Genomic DNA, 19,168 nt, shown 5'->3' with positions numbered 1-19,168 from the left:
GGGACTGAGGTACAAACCCAGTCTAAGGACTCACATATGTGAGCTTGGTTCCTGCTGCCCTCATTTCTATCACTGCCCTTCAGCAGAGAGCAGGCCACACAGCTCTCAAAACCAGCTTCTCCCCACCCCCCCCCTTTCCATTTTTACTCCTCCTCTTTCCTGACCCAAAGGAAGAGCCCCCATTGTCATTGTCCCAGTGTCACAAGAACAAGGCAAAAGCATGCTGGCCTCAGGGTGGGAAATCCCAAGCTCTCAGAATCACCCTGTGCCTCTAAGTCCCTAGTCCCTCTGGCCACAGCTGCCTCATTTGCAAAAGGGAGGGAAGTGTGCCACACACGAAGCACAGGGCTGCTACGAGGAGTGACGGGAGCAGGTAGGTACAGAGTTGCACCTGTCCATGCCGGCTCACCCCAGAGCTCCCCAGCACCCACCCCTGAGCGAGGCACATCACCATTCCTCTCCAAACAGGGTCCATGTGGCCAAGTGACTTGAGACAGGGATGGCATAGGACATTTTAAAGAACTATTCTGGAATGTTCACTGTGCCCCAGGTCATCCTCTCACCTGCAGGAGGCCACACCCACACAGGCTGAGGCTCCTCAGCGAGGCTGGCACACTTGCTAAGACCATGAGGACAGGAAGAACAAGAGCAGAGCTGGGCACACACGTGGCTGCCAAGCCTGGGCCCTTATCCCCTGTCTCACATCTGCACACATGGGCTCAAGCAGGTGGCTATCTTGAGTGACAAGGTAAGGCTTTAAGGAACTCTTAAGACCTCCCAGGGAGCAGGAAGCTGGCCTCAGGATCTGTGGCTGCTGGGTCTACCACTGGGTAGAGCGCTGGCCACCCCTCTTTCTTTGCCAGCCCCACAGCTCACGACCCCCTCCACCGAGAGCCTCAGTGGCAGCAGCCCTGAGATAAACAGCCAGCTTTCCTCTTACTCTTGCCCCTCTGTTTACAAGGCAGAGTTGCTACCGCTAATCCAGGGAGGAAAGGCACGGTATCTTGGGGATAGAGTGCGCGTGTGTGTTCCCTGACGTTGCCAGGGCAACCCTGGGGTGGTACACACAGTCCTCCAGGCAGGGCAGGCTGCTTGCCAGACCCGTGTTGGAGGCAGAGCAGTGGCCTCATGGCCACGCCAAGGAGCGTCGGACCCCAGGAAACACGATCAGGAGCTGGGAGGGGGCAGGAGGAAGGGACCTCTTCTGGGACCTGAACTTGAATTTCACAGACTTCCCATCCCATGGACGACTATTCTGAAACGTCACCTATTAACTCAGCCTGAGTTTTTCAAAGCTGTGCACAGGCCGCATCTGGCCTGCTATTCTAAGTTCATTGCCAGTGACTTGAGATCTGTCTGCACGAAGTTCCTGAACACAGAAGGGACTTAATGAACAGGCTGTCCCATAGCCGCCTTCCGTGGGAATGCTGTAGCCAGGGCTCACCCATGCTTTGCAGAATCCACACCTGCTGCCATCACCACCTTAACTGGGTGCTAACTCTCACATGGTCACTTGCCTCTACTGAGGCCGGAGTCGCTGAGTTGAGCCCGAAGGGAACCAGGGCTGCCCTGGGACAAGGCACTGAGATGAAGCGGCAGCCCAGTTCCCTGCCTGGTTCCACATCGCCTCCCCCTGGCTGGGGTCTCTCTCTGCACACTCACTTCCCTTCTCTGAGACTGGGGTCCTGCAGCAGGATGGAGCTGTCAGATGCCACAGGAAGCCCCAAGCCGCCGCCTCCTTCTGGTGTTCTCCACACCATGCTTAGGGGGTGGTAAGTACTCAGATAATGCTGCGGACGTCTGGCTGGCCCTGGGCTACTGCCTTCCCTCTGTGATTCCTCCTTAGTTTTCTGTGTGTGTATCTGAGAGTGAATCCAGGGGTGAGGACCCACGAGAGAGACCAAAGCCTCAACGAGCAAAGGAATCCAAAAAGAGGGGAGACGCTGCCCCCAGCAAACACAGTGGGCTGTAGGTCATGACAGCTCTGGTGAGAGTTCAGGGGGGCTGACCCCTGGTGGTGGGGGGGGGCAGGGAGAAGGGAGGTCCTACAAGGGGACAGCACGGTGCATGGCATCCGGGTCACACAAGGGTCCCCTTGCACAGATGGCAGGAGGCAGAGCTCACCCAGACCCCAGAAAAGACAGGAACCCCCAGGGAAAGAGTGAGGCTCCTGGATTCACAGCACTGGTTCTGTGACCGCCCCCCACGATGACCCGAGCAGAAACTCCTCTCTGAGCCCAGGCGTCCTCGTTAAATCCAGGGCCAGATGCAGCAAAAGCACAGTGACAGCAGCTTCCCCAGCGGTGCAGCAGGTGAGGGGGCTCTGCGAACCTACACCTAAGTAACGTCTCGCCAAACGCCGCCTCCCCGTTAACACAGGAGGGCACGAGAGGGGCAGGCAAAGGCTGGACTTGACTAGAGGTGGGAAACCACTATTTGTTTCTGTGGCTCTGTAGCAGTTTCTCAGTCTCTCTGCCTGGACTCTGCTCCCATGGGGAGCTTTGTAGGGGCGACTCGCAGCTCCTCTGCCTGCGCCATCTGGCACTCTACAGAGAAGGCAGCCCCTGTCCTGGCCACACAGCCCCTGGTTTACCTCCACAGTCCTCGGTGTTGCTTTGTAGGGAGCCCAGATCAGCATAATAAATAAATAAGTAAGCAGCCAACCAGCCCCACCACCCCCTGAACCATAACACCCAGGATGCACCTGCTGGGACCCCTCACTCCACAAGTGAAGAAACCAGGGCCAGACGCAGGTGCCTTGATGAAAGCCACGCCCCTAGTCAATGGCTGACTCCACGCCCCCGCCTGCCTTTCTTGCCACTGCTTGAAACATCATTGCCATCTCCACTCTGTATGTTTAAACTGCAGTTCCAGCATTCAAACCTGAGCAGCCTGCTCCGAGAATCTCCAAACACATTTCGGAAAATGAGCCAGCAAGCCCCCAGCAGTGAGCGCCCACGCAGCAGTGAGTGCCCACCGGGGATCTGGTCCCAGTCCCCAGTCCTCACCTGCAAGTTCGCACAAGGTGGTAAGACGTGAGTGGGGATTTCGTTCTCAGACCCCGCTGGCCCCAGGGACTTGCTCTTGACTCTGAAGGCTGTGGTGGTGGTGGCCGTGGTGGTCTGTCCTGGGAGAGCTGGCTGCCACACAGTCACATCAGAGCCATTGCCAAAGGCTTGAATTGCATTTTCTGCAGTAAAACAAGACAAAATCCGATTTCAAAGTCAAGCAGTGAATGACAGCCACAGCCAGGGAGTCACACTACAAATCCTGATGATAGCATTGAACTTCTCTGACCGAAACCTATCCCTCCACCCACCCTACACATACAGAGAGCCAATGTTAGGGGTCAGGTGCTCCAAAAACCAATGCAATCATTAAACACAGAGCCGGACACTTAGCTGTACTCCAGATGCAACAGATATTTACCGTGTTCCCACGTGCGTGCCTGGTGCTGACCAGGAGCCTCACTCTGAAGTACTCATTGCTCCAGCCCTTGGAGTACACAGGCTCATAACTGTTGCATGAGACTATGACCATCCGGTTTCTCAAGAAATTCCTTGTGCTCTGTCAAAATTCTATAGCAGAAGCAAACTAACTCATTTTTTTTTTTTTTTAAATCAGTGCTTCCTTGATCCAAAGACCAAAGCAACTCTATGGTATTCATACTAATCTGGCAGGCAAAACACAGTTTCTTTAAAAGAGAAACCTACCCAAACCATATGCAAGTCTAGTGAAAATTTAAGTAAGATTATTTTTTTTCCCTTTCTGCTCCCAGTCTTCCAAACAGAATCTGCATAATTAGATAGGAGCAGCCCTGTTTAAATGAAAAGTTTAAAATGTAAAACTTTAAAAGCTTATTACAATTTCATAGGATTAGATTGTTTTTATGGCAAGAGTAAATTGGTTGTGTGTTGTTCCCCTCCCCCAGATGAATAAAAAACAGTTTTTAATCAGGTCCTCAGGGGTTTGCCCTGGATTTAGGGATTTTTTTTTTATTTCATATTCATTGTATGAGAAATCAAACTCCTCCATTTGGGGCCTGAATGTGTAAATTGTTCGTAGAGGATCCTTTGCTGGCATTTTGCAACACACAAAACAGAATAATTCCAGGCTAATCTGCCTCTTGGAAGTGACATTTTGTTCTAAGATTGTAACACTTAAAGGTTTGCAAATGGGAGCTTGTTTTCGACACCTTCCCATTTCCGGGGGCTGTGAGCAGATTCCAGGGACTACAGAACACCAGTCAGGCCCCTCCAAATGTCACAGGGCTTGATGCATCAGAGTGCACGGGGGCCAGTGTCTTTAGGGGCTCCCAGGACCACAACAAGAAAACCTTCCTTTTCCTTGTTAAGATGTAGACTCAAGAGACTCCTGTCGGCGACACTGGCACCCTTAGCAGAGCGCTGGCTGGAGTCTGTGTCTCTGCTTCCCATCCAGCTCCCTGCTAATGCACCTGGGAGGGCAGTGGATGACGGCCAAGCACTAGGGCCCCTGCCACCCACGTGGGAGACCCAGATGACGCTCTTGGCTCTTGGTTTCAACCTGGCCCAGCCCCAGCCGTTGCAGCCATGTGGGGGTGAACCAGAGGATGGAAGATCTGTCTCTCCCTCCCTCCCTAAGTCTGGATTTTAAATAAATAAATAAAAATTTTAGATAACAATAATAAAAAAGGAATCTCCTGCCATTGGCTAAAACCAGCTGTGCTTGCCCAGTGTGTTGGCTTGGCCATGTAGGAGTTCAGCGGCCCCGGTCACCATCAGTGGAAATGTGCTAAGTGCCCAGCACTGCTCTACACAGCACTCACACAGCAGTGAATAACAATGACAGCCACAAAAGGCCGGAATCCTGGGAGGAAGGGAAGTGAAGTGTGCGAGACCTGAGGTGGTGAGAAAAGCTTGGAGACAAGTAAAGCAAGGTGGGGGGCACGGAGAAGTGGGTGACAGATGAGCCGTCAAAGGAGGCACCCTGGGGAGGGCCCTGAAATAGACACACACATCAGAGTAGCTGGCATCTCTCCTCCACCTCCATTCCATCCCAGCTGTGTCTGCAAAGCTCTTGGCTTAAGGACACCCCCAAACAGGAGATAAGCAATTGTTCCCAGGAGATGCGTTTGTGACAGCGGAACTGGGGAGTGGCACTGTGTTTCTCCACTTGGGTTGGAATTCACAAATTCTAAGTCTTTCTAATCTAGGGCCTCTGAGAAAGACAGTCTGGTGATCTGTGCCTCTGCTACACAGAGTGTAAATGGAACGACTGCGAAGACTCCGGCTGGCTTTGGCCCCGCTGCAACAAATGTGTTTACTTTTATTGAAAAATCGTTAGGAGTAAGATACCAGACTGCTCGCCCTTTCACCAAAATGTCCTTATGCAGGGGCGACTTCCATTTCTCTGTGAGGGAAAAGGGCTGCAGCCAGGGAGTACAGCTCCCCCTGCAATGCCTGCGTGGCCGCTGCTTTTCCTGCGCTGTGCCAGTGAGGCACAGCACACGGAAAGGAGAGATTGAGGGGTCCTCGCCGATCTCCCCTCCTTCGTATAAACTCATGGGAAAATGCATACTATGAAAAACACTAGTGTGGATGTCAAATAAATATACTGCCCCAAAGCAAACATATCTTTTTCTTTTTTTGAAAGAAGGCTGAAAGAGAGAGAGAGAAATCTTCCATCAGTGGTTACTCCACAAATGGCCACAATGGCCAGGGCTGGGCCAGGCCAAAGGCAGGAGCTGGGAGCTTCTTCTGGGCCTCCCACATGCGTGCAGGGGCTCCAGGACTTGGGCCATTTTCTGCTGCTTTCCCATGAGCATCAGCAGGCAGCTGGGTTGGAAGTGGAGCAGCCAGGACTTGAGCAGTGCCCATATGGGGCGCTGGTGCTACTACGCCACAGCGCCGGCCCTTAAACATAGCTTTCAATTCCACTTCTTCCCACTTTCTAAAGTAGCCTCATTACTTTCATAAACTCAAGACCAAGCAAGAGGTCCAAGTTCAATTCCTTGGTGTGCCCAAAGTCTTAGCGAATGCCTGCATACCAGACGTTAGTTTTGTGAATCCTTATTTCACTTAAAAACCCAAAAGCTTTTTTTATGTTTAAGAAGACTGAGGCGATTGATTTCAGTGGTGTTACCTGAGGCACCCGGAGAGCAAACAGGACTTTGTTTTGTTTTGTTTTTCACTCAAACAAAGAAATGATGATGAGATCCTAGGGTAACGCTGAAAAGCTTTGTGTGTGCACAAGGGAAGTTGCTCTTTCTTTAAACATCAGTGGACACACTGCCAAAGCAGCGTGGAGAAACTGGCAGTGCGGGGTTCTCAGTGATCTTAGAACCTGGATCCAGCCCTCCTCCCCGGAAGTCAGACCTGGCGCCTGATGTTCTGCTCCAACAGGCCCTTTACCACCAGGCACAGACGGTCCCTGTGAACACCAGCATTACCCAGCTGTCTTGGGAGGGCACGGTGGGGCAGTGGGTTATGCTGCCCAGCTTCCCATTCTGCAGTGCCTGCTTCAGGTCCCGGCTGCTCCAGTCCCCTGCTAATGCACCTGGGAAGGCAGCAGAAGACGGCCCAAGTACTTGGGCTCCTGCCATCCATGTGGGAGACCCAGATGGAGTTTCTGGCTCCTGGCTTCGGCCTGGCCCAGAGCTGGCTGCTGTAGGCATTTGGGAAGTGAAAAGGCAGATGAAAGATCTGTCTCTCTGCCTTTCAAATAAATAATTTTTTTTTTTTTACAGGCAGAGTGGACAGTGAGAGAGAGAGAGACAGAGAAAGGTCTTCCTTTGCCGTTGGTTCACCCTCCAATGGCCGCTGAGGCCGGCGCGCTGTGGCCAGCGCACCACGCTGATCCGAAGGCAGGAGCCTGGTGCTTATCCTGGTCTCCCATGGGGTGCAGGGCCCAAGCACTTGGGCCATCCTCCACTGCACTCCCTGGCCACAGCAGAGAGCTGGCCTGGAAGAGGGACAACCGGGACAGAATCCGGCGCCCCGACTGGGACTAGAACCCGGTGTGCCGGCGCCGCAAGATGGAGGATTAGCCTAGTGAGCTGCGGCGCCGGCCCAAATAAATAAATTTTTGAAAAAAAAAATAACAGTAATATCACAATCATACTGCTAGGTTCTTTGGGAAGACCACTGGAGACAAGAGCAGGTATATCTATACCCCGTACGGCAGGGGTGGGAACATCCAGCCCGTGAGCCATATAAAGTAAATAAAATCGTTCGGTCTGACACTGCCAAGGCAACCACAGGCGAGACTCGAAACTCAATAAATCTATAGCAGACTAATTTTTCATTTGATCATTTTGTATGGCCTGCAAATGATGTTACAAATACCCAAATAGCCCTGGCGGGGGGAAAAAAATAAGCATCCCCACACCTGCCCCATAGGATGACCATGAACACACGGGAAGCGCCTGTCACGGGGGTGGCCACAGAAGACAGAAACTCCCGAGTTACGTGCCCGCAGGGGTGCACGTAAGAGGGGCGTGGCTTCTGGAGCTGATGAAAGCCCGTTGTTCATGGGGTGCATTTCTCTCTACCCTCGTCCCTCTGGGAACCCGGCATCTAGACTGCCTTGGGACACCACAGTACCAAGCAAGATTCTGTGTCCATGCAGGGCCCCTGCCCCCGCAGTGCCTGCCTTTGGTGCCTGTGACCACCAGCCTCCTGAGCCCCTGGCTGCTGTGCCAGCTCCTCCAGGCGTGAGAGGTGGGGCTCCTGGGTGCCCACCCTGAACACCCAAGGGACTACTGCCTGTCATGTTCTCATTTCCCTCAGAGCCTGGGAAGCGGAGCCCCATCTCCTTCGCCCGAGCTCCTCCCACACTCTGTTCCACCCAGGTTTCACAAATTTCCAGGATGGACTCCCCACTGGCTGCCCAGGTCCCAACATGAGCCGCGGGTGGAACCATCTTTCCCACGTGATGCACCCCTGGTATGTGCAGCCCTGGCATCCGAGCCATGGAAGCACCCAGTCCATTACTTGCTTGGTTCCCCACTGCATTTCACAGCGTGGCCAAGAGGAACTAGGGGCAGGAAATGAGGGAGGGAGGGAGGGAGGGCGGGAGGACGGGAGGGAGAAAACACGAGAACAGAGGCAGCATCAGACAGAGAAATGCAGAGGTGCACGCCACTTGAACTGGCAAAGAAAATGCACGTGTGTGTGTGTGTGTCTTCTTTTTCTGAAACTCACTGAGGCACGTATTGTCCTTGAAGAAATTCAAAAACTTCCAGCACTCTTCCAGGCCGTTCCCGCTGTTGCTGCAGTCACACCACGGGGCCACGCTGAGGCTGCTGGAGTCGATGTAGTTAGGGGTCATGACTGTGCCTGTAAGCAAAACACACGCCATTTTATCCCCGCGTGCCAGCGCGGGCTCCTCCAAGCCTGAAAGGGACCGAATGTTCCTCCGACCACAGCGGATGTGCCGTGGAGAATGACACGCTCTGACGGCCGAGTGGGAAATTATGCTAAGCAGTGCATTTTCTTGGCAATTTATCTTGAGCACATAAAATAATTCACACGTTTACTTTAAAAAATTACAACAGAACTCCTCGAGCTGCACCTAGGGTATTTTTTTTTCCCCTGCACAAATGGTACGGATGTCATGGAGTTAGGAGAGGATTAACTCGGACTGCGTGAGTTGCCAAATCTTTTGTGTTTTCATGAAAGCACCATTAATCTTCATCAATGGGTAGAAATGGGTTTACATACTTACAAACCCTCGTAGGGCTGGAGTCCACCTCCCTCGGAAGAGCTCACACAGGGAAGCTCAGACGCCTCCCCTGGGTCGCCCCCCACCCCCCGCCACGTCCTGGAGGTGCGCAGGTGGATACAGGTGGCACCTGGCCACCAGACTCTCAGCTGATTTTAAATAAACTCTTCAGAGCTGCAAAAGAACTAGAAGCCAAGAGCAGAATTCTCTAAGCCAGTGCTCCTGGAGTTCTTGTCTGTGGACCCTCAAGAGTCCTCATCAAAATGCCGGGTGGTCCCTCCCGCCGCGATCTTGTGCTACTCGTGGTTTTCTGAAGGGTCTGTGCCAGTGCAGAGACACAACACATTTACGCTTAATGCAACCCAAATGGCTTCCCGTGGGTGGCACACGCCAGACAAGGCCTTCTCATTGCCAAGAAGCCTTCTGAGATATTTTGTGGAACAAGTTACAGGTGGTCAGTAATCCACACGATGCATTGGGTTTGCAAGCCAAAAATGACCTTTTTGTGGTCAACTCCCATGGATCAAGGGCATATTGTCCAAGCCCCGCCTTCCTTACTGATTTTAAACTACATAATACCCATGACACCTTGGGATGAGAACATGAACCCACAGCCTTGCGGGGGCTCCTCACTTTGGTTGAGAAAGAAACAGGCACTCCGGGGCCTGAGTGAGGGGGGCCACAGTGGATCCAACAGAGGGCAAAGGGATAGGCAAGCGTGAGCTTGCCAGAGAAGCCGGGATCCAGCAACCCAGGAACTAGGGAGGAGGGGAGATCCAGTCCCAAGAGACAAATACAGTTTGGTCTGTGGAATGCATTCCCCTGCCAGTCCTTCCCTCCGTGCCCTCCATCCCTGGTGTGCAGGGTTTGCCAAGCCTCCTCCTGACCTCACAGCAGTGCAGGCAGCACCGCGCCTCTGCAGCTCACGGGGGGTTAATGAACAGATGTCCCTGGAAGGCCACGGACTGCATGGAGTGCACACAGGCTCACAGCGAGGCAAGGGGCGGCTGCCGTCTAACATTTTCTTCTGCGGACTTCTCTGTTCATTTTTCTTTTTGCCAATGAACAGGCCTTAGTTACTTTGGGCATTCCCACACTTTTGTGGCTGATAAGAATCCCTACTAGGGACAGATAACCTAGTTGAGGAGAGGAGAGACTGAGAGCAAATTCGGAGGACTGACTTGAGTTGGGGCCCTCACTGGTTGCGTGGACAGAACTGCTAAGTGCCTGGGAAAAGGTGTCACTCAGGACAGCTGGGAGGGACCAGTGCACCAGGAAGCAGCAGTGTGCCTGCATTACATATCGGCTCCAATTTTCCCAGACAGATCGGTGACAAGGAATTTAGTCTGCACTGTCATTCTTCCTCCTGCTGGCGACGTGTGTGACACCTCCTGCTGGTGAGGTGTTGACCCTGGCGCAGACACCTGGCAGGAAGGCGCTCTCCGGCTGAGCCCTCGGCTTCTGACAGCTGTGGCTTCCCTCACATGTTCCTTCCCAGACACCGACGACGACAAAGCCCCACGATCAAGCCTTCAGCTGCTCCCGGTACCTGGGACCCCACCGCTCCTCCCGCCGGCCCCATCTACCACGGTACAAGTGTGCCTGGCTCTGGCTCTCTTCCACCTTGCCGACGCCTTGCTGTTTGCAGCATTCTCGAATGCCAAGAACATGCGTTCTTCTAAAGCCTCAGATCTCAAAAGACGGCAAACGCTGTTTCTGCTACATCTGTCTTCGGCGGGGGGAACGTCTGGTCTGATTTGCAGCTTGTGCGTCGGGAGCTGAATTACCAAGAATAGCAATGACAAGAAAGAAAGGCCCCAGCAGTTAGGGGTTTTCTTTCCAAAGGGCTATTTCTGGGAAATGGGCGTTTTGATTTGCCCAGACTGAATGTCTTCCAACTTCCCTTTCTTCAAAGTTCCCTAATTCAATTAGTGTTGTTCGGCTTCTCTCTCCTTCCACGACGCGGCTCTCTCCCCTGCGTCTGTTCTGCGTGGTCAGTTCCCCAACTGGGCCGCCTCACTGGACTAAGAACTTGCAGTCTTCCTGCTTCTTAATCATCCCTGCTTCCTGCCTTGGCCTTACGTACATCCATTATCCTCTCTCCCCCTCTCTCTTTTTCCTTTTTCTACAGGCGAGTCTTAAAGGGCCTAATGGCTAGCCCCAGCACAAAGGGTTACTGGGAGGCGTTCAGTGCGTGGCTGTCTGCAGGCTCCCACAGAAAAAGCATGGGTATTTGTAAAGCAGACCCCTCCCCCTGCGGCCCCCCCAGCTCACCAATGAGCCCCGAGTAGGCGAGGAGGCAGTCGGCATAGTTCTCCTTCAGACAGCTGCTAACAGACCTTGACTCCGGCTGGCAGTTGGTAAAAAAATCTGCAAGGCGAGACCTACAATGGGAAGAAAGAGGGGAGATGTGCTTTACATCTGGGCAAGCCCGGGGGCCGGGGGCATGGCGGGAAGACGGCTGACAGGTACCGGGGTCAGCTGTGGAGTGAGAATAATGCCTCGTGCTTCGTAGCCCAGCCGGGTAACCATGGTTGACAACAATTGATTGTATCTTTCAAAGCAGCTCACGGAGAGGGTTTTCAATGTTCCCTACACAAATAAACGCCAAACGTTTGAGACAACAGCTATGCCGATTAACCGGATCATCATTACGCATTGTCCACTTGCACTGTAGCCCATAAATGTGTTCTATAATTACGTGTCAATTAAAAATGTGAAAAATGCATTATAAGAAGGAAGAATCCTAAGCCTCTGGACAGTTGCTAACTTTTCTTTATTCTTTTACTGCTTAGCTGTTTTGCACACACACAGATACACAGGAAAACAATGAATTAGGAAACTGCTGGCATCCATTTGCTTCCACAACCTCCCGAGTGCCCCCTCCCCCAGCCCTCATCCACCTGTGCGTCTGCTTATTTGGAGAGAAGTCTTCAGGGCCTCTAACTGGAGAAATCTGAAGGCTTTGAAGTTGCCATCCAATATTTATTTCTGACTAGACTTATTTGCATCTTTAGGAAATACGCTTCTCCACACACTCACGGGAGAGCCACACTGGGAAAATATTTACTTTATACAGAAGCATGTCCCTGGCATCCAAACAGGATCCTGCAGCCCATCTGCGCCTGGAATTCCTACTGCCTTAAAGGCGAACGCTCTTCTCTGCCTTGTGAGTCCTCGCTCACCTTCCAGCCTGGGGCCAGGGAGCTGTTCCAGCCTAGTGGGGGGGGGGGGGCACAGGGACAGGTAGGAGGCAGGTGCGGCCAACCTGCGGTTGAAGGTCACACCTGGAGGGGCCCTGAGCAACGGTGGCGTCTGTCTGCTCTTCGGGGACTTCACCCAGAAGCCCTCAGTGACCGAGAGGTCATGGGGACCAGAAGTGGAAAGAAGCCGCATACAGGCTGGACCCGGGAGCCAGGGGTTCTCGCTGGCCAAATGGCTCCTTTTCAGTCTGAAGGGGACATTGTTAGAGGAATCCCGAAAGAGAAGTGGGCCACCCCTGAGGTCACTGCCGCAGACAGCAGCTCTGCCTCTGTGGCAGAGCCCGAGGCACTTGGAGGGAATTTAAATTCTCCAGCAATTAGGGGAGACCATGGGAGGCTGCCCGCGTTTTCCTGTGAGTTCAGCTCACCCTCAAGTTGGCTGCCAACATACCCAGTCCAGTCTTCACTCCCTTCCACCCAAGGACTGCTATTTCCTTAGCACACTTCACGACACAAATGAGCTGAGGTTGGGAAGTGTGAGATCGCGGAGGTTCGCAAGCACCCGTGGGAAGCACATTACGCACCCCTTCGAGACAACTTTGAACCGGCAGGGGTATGAAAAGGCCCGACGCAATGGTGTAAGTCCACAGCACGCTGCAGAGGCTGCAGGGTGTGTGCAGGCCCAGCTTGCTCCTCCACTGCTGGTCCCCAAGCCGCGTCCCACCTCCGGATCTGAGCGTTCTGCGGGTCTGGCTCCCCCACCCCGGTGACTCCCACAGCACAGGCTGCAGATCCGCTGTATTTTCTCTGCATGGCCCCTGCTGCGCCTGAGCAAGGCCCTCTGTAAGACGCCCCGAGTGGTGCCCAGTGCTGAAACGGAACGCCTGGGCCACATCCTCCAAATGGAGCTCACGCGCACACGTGTGTGCCTCGCTGACTTCAGCAGCACACACAGAAGGATGTAAAACCTGGCTATTTCCTGTAGTCCAGTTAAAGGATTTATTTTTTTTGGAGGCAGTCTCCAAAGGTGGCTCAGGCTGACTCCATTGGCTTCCGATGACATCCAGCTTGGAGTGAGTGCTAATTTCAGAAGAATTTTCCTGGTCATGAAAGTTAACGGTCTGGCAGTATTGGCTTCCTAACTCTGCAAGCGCCAACCGCAGGGCGGCCAGCTGGGGCTCCAGCTCTGCACACAACCTGGCGACCGAGCAGCTCTCTGGCCTGGCAGCCCCGGCCCCGGCCCCCAGAGACGCGTCTCCTGTTACTCCCGGTCTCTCGAGCGGACTATTAGCTGAACAACACTGCGATGCGGATTACAGTCCTTCAGCGCGAGGCTAATACCACCACACTCATTTTGCTTAACAACCTCGGAATTGACTTGCAATTGGACGCTGGAATGAAGGGCTAATTGAGTCAGTCTGCTGCTGAGAGCATAGCCCCAGTTGGGAGGATAAAACCAAACAGACTTCTGGGAGCAGAACCCCGGGCAGGCTGCACCGTGAGTGCAGACTGTGGGCACAGATCCCGGCCTCGGATGAGCGCAGCCGGCGGACAGAAGGCTACAAGAGTGCGCACACGTGATGTTTCCTCGCTCCGGTCCCACTTATCTCCGGACACACGATGCTCACGTTGCGGGAGTCCCACTTTATGGAAGGAAAAACTGAAGTAAGAAATCGACACGGGGATGTGCTGGCTGGGCCAGCTCCTTAGTGGCTGTCGATCAATGTTGAGGAATTTTCTAACTGATGAATACCACAATGGCAGCTTGAGGGTGGCCATGGCGGGAGTATTTGCATGACGATAACCAGCAAACCCTACAAATCAGGGCTCTGTGTTGTTCTTGCAGAACTGTTTATGAAACACTTACCAGCACACGGCTGGTTAAGAGCCAATGTGATGGAACCAGTTTCAAGGGGGCTGGTGCTATAGCGCAGTGGGTTAAGCTGCTCCCTGCAGTGCCGGCATCCCATATGGGCACCGGTTTGAGTCCCAGCTGCTCCACTTATGATCCAGCTCCCTGCTAATGTGCCTGGGAAAGCAGTGGAAGATGGCCCAAGTACTTGGGCCCCTAAACCCACATGGGAGACCTAGATAAAGCTCCTGGCTTCGGCCTGGCCCAGCTCTGGCCATTTGGGGAATGAACTAGTGGACAGAAGCACTCTTGTTCTCTCTCTCTCTCTTTCTCTCTGTAATTCTGACTTTCCAATAAAATAAATCTTTTAAAAAAATAAAAATCTAGCTTCAGGTCTTGGGCATCAGGTCGCAAGCCTTTGGAGACAATCCCCTCCCCGACCCCTTGCTAAGTGAAATGTGCAGTACCAGCTCCCTCCAGTCTGCACTCCCTTCCAAAGAAAAGGGTCTCTCTTCAAGGACTGTTCCTTCCCAGCATCTTCTCCCAAGTCCCTAAAAATCTCCTAGAGCAATGCGTCCAAGTGGGACTATCAACAAACCAGCGATTCCTATTCTTCCCCTGACCGAAGGATGTGCTTGTGATAAAATGATGAAAAACCACCGTCTGGCACCGCGGCTCACTAGGCTAATCCTCCGCCTTGCGGCCCCAGCACACCGGGTTCTAGTCCCGGTCGGGGTGCTGGATTCTGTCCCGGTTACCCCTCTTCCAGGCCAGCTCTCTGCTGTGGCCAGGGAGTGCAGTGGAGGATGGCCCAAGTGCTTGGGCCCTGCACCCCATGGGAGACCAGGAGAAGCACCTGGCTCCTGCCTTCGGATCAGCACGGTGCGCCGGCCGCAGCGCGCCGGCCGCGGCGGCCATTGGAGGGTGAACCAACGGCAAAGGAAGACCTTTCTCTCTGTCTCTCTCTCTCACTGTCCACTCTGTCAAAAAAAAAAAAAAAAAACGCTGTCCTTGAACTGAAATAACCTGGAGTTTAGATGTGGAGGGACAGATGTCAAAGACATGGTAATACTACAGTGGCTACTTCTTGATAACAGAAAGGCTGCTAATAAAAACAAGGCCCCAGGGCACCATGGCTCACTAGGCTAATCCTCTGCCTTGCGGCGCCGGCACACCGGGTTCTAGTCCTGGTTGGGGCGCCGGATTCTGTCCCGGTTGCCCCTCTTCCAGGCCAGCCCTCTGCTGTGGCCAGGGAGTGCAGTGGAGGATGGCCCAGGTGCTTGGGCCCTGCACCCCATGGGAGACCAGGAAAAGCACCTGGCTCCTGGCTCCTGCCATCGGATCAGCGCGGTGCGCCGGCCGCAGCGCGCCGGCCATTGAAGGGTGAACCAATGGCAAAAGGAAGACCTTTCTCTCTCTCTCTCTCACTGTCCACCCTGCCTGTCAAAAAAAAAAAAAAAAAAAAAAAAAAAAAAAAAAAAAACAAGGCCCCATGTGAGGGACGTTTTCATAGACTTTAGGTACGTTTTACAAACTTGGGATTTTTTTCCTGGCGATTCTTATGAGGCAGGTACTATTATTTTATGATCTTAATTTTACAGATAGGGAAGGTAAGGCATAGGGAGGTTAAACTAGAGGGAAATAGTCAACAGCAGAACCAGGATTTAAAACCACACATTCTGCTTCCATAACTTAAGCTTTTACCCTGACGCACACAGCTACAGACGCTGGTGTCAGCAAGGCCGTGACACAGGGACTGAGCCTTAAAGGAGGGGCAGGACGTGTCGGATAAAGGCACGGGAGGGTATTTCTGGCAGAATGAAGGAACACCCGATAATCGTGCCCACCCCAAAGCCCAGGCATCACTGACGTACTTGATATGCATTCACATATTTAATCCTCACAACAAGCTTACCAGGTAAAACTAGCATCCCATTTTATTGATCAGGAAACTGAGGCATAGAGAGGGTCAGTACCTCTCTCCAGGTGGAACTGGCATGTGACCACATTCCATCCGACTCCAGAGCTGGACACCATTCTCAGCCACTGCACTTCTCACAGAGGCGGTGCACAACACTGACAGACGCCCACTCAGGAGGGCCAGGCCACAGGTGAAGTGGGGACTGTGGGGGATGATGTTGGTGAGATCTCTAAAGCCTGAATGATCTGTGAGTTTGGGTTTTATGCTAAAATAAATGAGTAACTGAAGGGCTTTTTTTAAAGATCCATTTATTTGAAAAAGCTACAGAGACAGAAGGAGAGACAAAGAGAAACAGGGATCTTCCATCCACTGGTTCATGGTTCACTCCCCAGATGGCCACAATGGCAAGAAAGGAGCCAGGAGCTTCTTCCAGGTCTCCCAAGGACTTGGGTCGCCTTCTGCTGCTTTTCCCGGGCTGATTAGCAGGGAGCTGGACCAGAAGTGGGGCAGCCAGGACTGGAACGAGTGCATCACAGGCAGTGGCTTTACCCACTATGCTACAATGCTGGCCCCTTGTTGAAAGACTTTAAATCAAGTTAACATGATGATATTTGCATACTAGGAAGGCTCTTGGATCTTAGTCATTCAGCAAAGATTTGCTTAAGAACTCCTCTATGCCCTCACTTTTCTAGCCACGTTGGGGAGAGCTGGGAACTGGCCAAAGGCAGGAGAGATCATTAACCAGGAGACTGCAGCCATGAACTAGAGCAAAGAACTGAGGGCCAAATGGGGAGAGAGACGGGAGGATGTGCTGGGAGTGGGTATGGCTAGAACGGAAGTCAAACCCATGGGAAGAAGCAGGCAGAATCAGGACATGGAGAACCCCGCAGACAGGGGTGCTGTGGCAGGGAAGACAGAGGGAGAGAGAGGCACCAACATGGCAGAATACGGAGGGAGCTTACTGCTCTAGTCTAGGGGAAGATAGTTAAAGAAAAACGTGGAGAGAGTGTAACCTCAGGGAAGAGTTAGGGAGAAAATGGTAGAGGAAATTCAATGTGAACTGGAGGGACACTGTGGATCTACATGGAAGGTGTGGACGTGCACAACTCAGGACCCCAGCAGCCAAGAGCCTCAGCACCAGCTTTGGACAGTGAGGTGAGACCAGACTGCAGCAGCCCAAGCCACTGACGATAAAGCTGCAGGAAGAGCCTGGCCTGAGCCCGGCTTGGAGCCCTGTGGGGGACAGCATACCTGCCAACCTAGAGGGAAGGGGGGCACATTTCTCTCTCCCCAACTACCTGGCACCGGTGTCCTGTCACTAGCTGAGGACAGGCGTGCACCACTTTGGACATATGTAGCAGCTGAGTCAGCTTGTATCCACATGTCCAGTAGCCAACGAGAGGAGTTGCCCGAATCTGCTGGGAGAACTGACGAGGGCTGGGTGCTCGCGACTGTGGGAGGCTTGTGTGCTGGGACTGTGAAAACACTGTGGCTGACTGGGAGTGTGCAGGGTGTGGCGGGGTCTTTGGGCAGTCACTCTGGGCAGCTCCACATGCTCGGGGCTCCCTGATTCCCTGGTGAGGGTCATTGCTGCAGGACCTGTGCTCACACTGAGGACTGCACAGATCCTTTGTGTGGTTCTTGCGGCAGTGCAGATTAATAATGTACCCACTGTGGCCAGGACCCAGGCACTAGTCTCAGAAGAAAGGAGGTGAACATGAGACTAAGCCAACAGAGCTGAATAATTCCCCTCTGATTAAAAAAAAATTTGCCATGCTCAACTTGGGTGTCACCTTGGACCCTCCCCTCAGGGTATTCACAGTAGGAATAGACGCTCCACTAATCCACAGAGGCATAGTCCACAGATAAAAGCCATCACAGGAAAAAAATCTAAACCAACATGTATCACCACAAATGCCTAGAACTAAAAGCAGCAATTCAAGAAGCAAGAATAAGGAAGACAAGATGATGCCCCCAAAGGAATACAATAACTAGAATGTGAAGATGAAGAGACTGAAGAATTGCCAGAAAGGGAATTCAAAAACTTGATCATAGGATTACTTAGAAGTAATCAGAAGCAAATTCATAAATTAAAGAAATCCACACATGACATGAAAGAAACTTTTTCTCATGAAATTGAGATTTTAAAGAGAAATCAAAACAAAATACTGAAAATGAAGAATTCAATAGAACAACAAAAAAATGCAGTGGAAAGTCTTAACAACAGACTCAGTGAAGAAGAAAGAATATCCAAGTTAGAAGACAAATCTCTGGGAATTTTACAGTCGGACCCCCAAAAAAGAAGAAAATGAAAAAACAGTATTGGAGATATATAGAATACTATCAAGCCACCTGGCTCCTGGCTTTGAATCAGCGCACTTCGGCCATAGCAGCCTTTGGGGTGGGGGGTGAACCAACAGAAGGGAAGACCTTTCTCTCTCTCTCTCTGTCTGTAACTCTACCTCTCAAATAAAAGAATAAATAAAAATCTTTAGAATACTATCAAATGACCCAACATACGGGTCTTAGGAGTTCCTGAAGGCATGGAAAGAGAATGGATTAGAAAGCCTTTTCAGTGAAATACTTACAGAAAACTTCCCTGATTTGGAGAAAGAATGGGACGTCCAAGTACAGGAAGCACATGGAACTCCTAATAGACATGACCAGAAAGATCTCCACCACAACACACTGTAGTCAAACTCTCCCCAGTAAAACATAAAGAAAAGATTGTAAAATGTGCATGAGAGAAACGCCAGGTTACTTTCAGAAGATCTCCAATTAGACTCACAGTGGACTTCTCATCAGAAACCCTGCAGGCTAGGAGAGAATACTGAGATATATTTGAATTCTTCAGAGAAAAAAACCTGTCAGCCGAGAATATTGTACCCTGAAAAGCTCTCATTTATGAATGAAGGTTAAATAAAGACCTTCCATAACAAGCAGAAATTGAAAGAATTTGTCACCACTCATCCAGCCTTATAAAAGATGCTTAAGGATGTGCTACACACAGAAACACAGAAGCATGGTCATCACTGAAAAAAAGGTGAAGGCAGAAAATCTCCCAGTAAAAGTATAAAGGAAATCCAAAGTAAATAATAGGGAATATTTATGAAAAAATGGCAGGGCAAAGTCACTATTTATCAATAGTCACCTTGAATGTAAAAGGCCTCAACTCTCCAGTTCAAAGACACAGACTAGCTGAATGGATTAAAAACAACACCCATGTATGTGCTGCCTACAAGAAACACATCTCACCAACAAAGATGCATGCAGACTGAAAGTAAAGGATGGAAAAAGATATCCCATGCTAACAGAAACCAAAAACTAGCTGGTGCAGCCATCCTAATATCAGACAAAATAGACTTTAACACAAAAACTGTTAAAAGAGACAAAGAAGGGCACTGTGCAATGATTAAGAGATCAATTCAACAGGAAGATGTGACTATAATAAATGTATATGCATCTAATTACAGGGCACCTGGCTATTTT

At 51.7% G+C, this 19,168-nt stretch overlaps 1 protein-coding gene across 5 annotated transcripts in view; it reads right to left on the bottom strand.

The window, feature by feature from the left end:
- The window catches only part of GFRA1 (GDNF family receptor alpha 1), a 230,832-nt gene that overhangs the window by 28,953 nt on the left and 182,711 nt on the right, over positions 1 to 19,168 (bottom strand). For all 5 annotated transcript variants that reach the window (XM_070057165.1, XM_070057166.1, XM_070057167.1 and 2 more), the window contains 3 exons: positions 10,978 to 11,087; positions 8,184 to 8,318; positions 3,009 to 3,190 (listed from right to left, as the gene is read on the bottom strand). In XM_070057165.1, the coding sequence (XP_069913266.1) occupies positions 3,009 to 3,190; positions 8,184 to 8,318; positions 10,978 to 11,087 (427 nt within the window). The remainder of the gene's footprint in view (positions 1 to 3,008; positions 3,191 to 8,183; positions 8,319 to 10,977; positions 11,088 to 19,168) is intronic.

Source organism: Oryctolagus cuniculus, chromosome 15 (assembly GCF_964237555.1).
Source record: "Oryctolagus cuniculus chromosome 15, mOryCun1.1, whole genome shotgun sequence".
Classification (NCBI taxonomy): domain Eukaryota; kingdom Metazoa; phylum Chordata; class Mammalia; order Lagomorpha; family Leporidae; genus Oryctolagus; species Oryctolagus cuniculus.
This window is presented reverse-complemented; position numbering and strand designations above follow the sequence as displayed.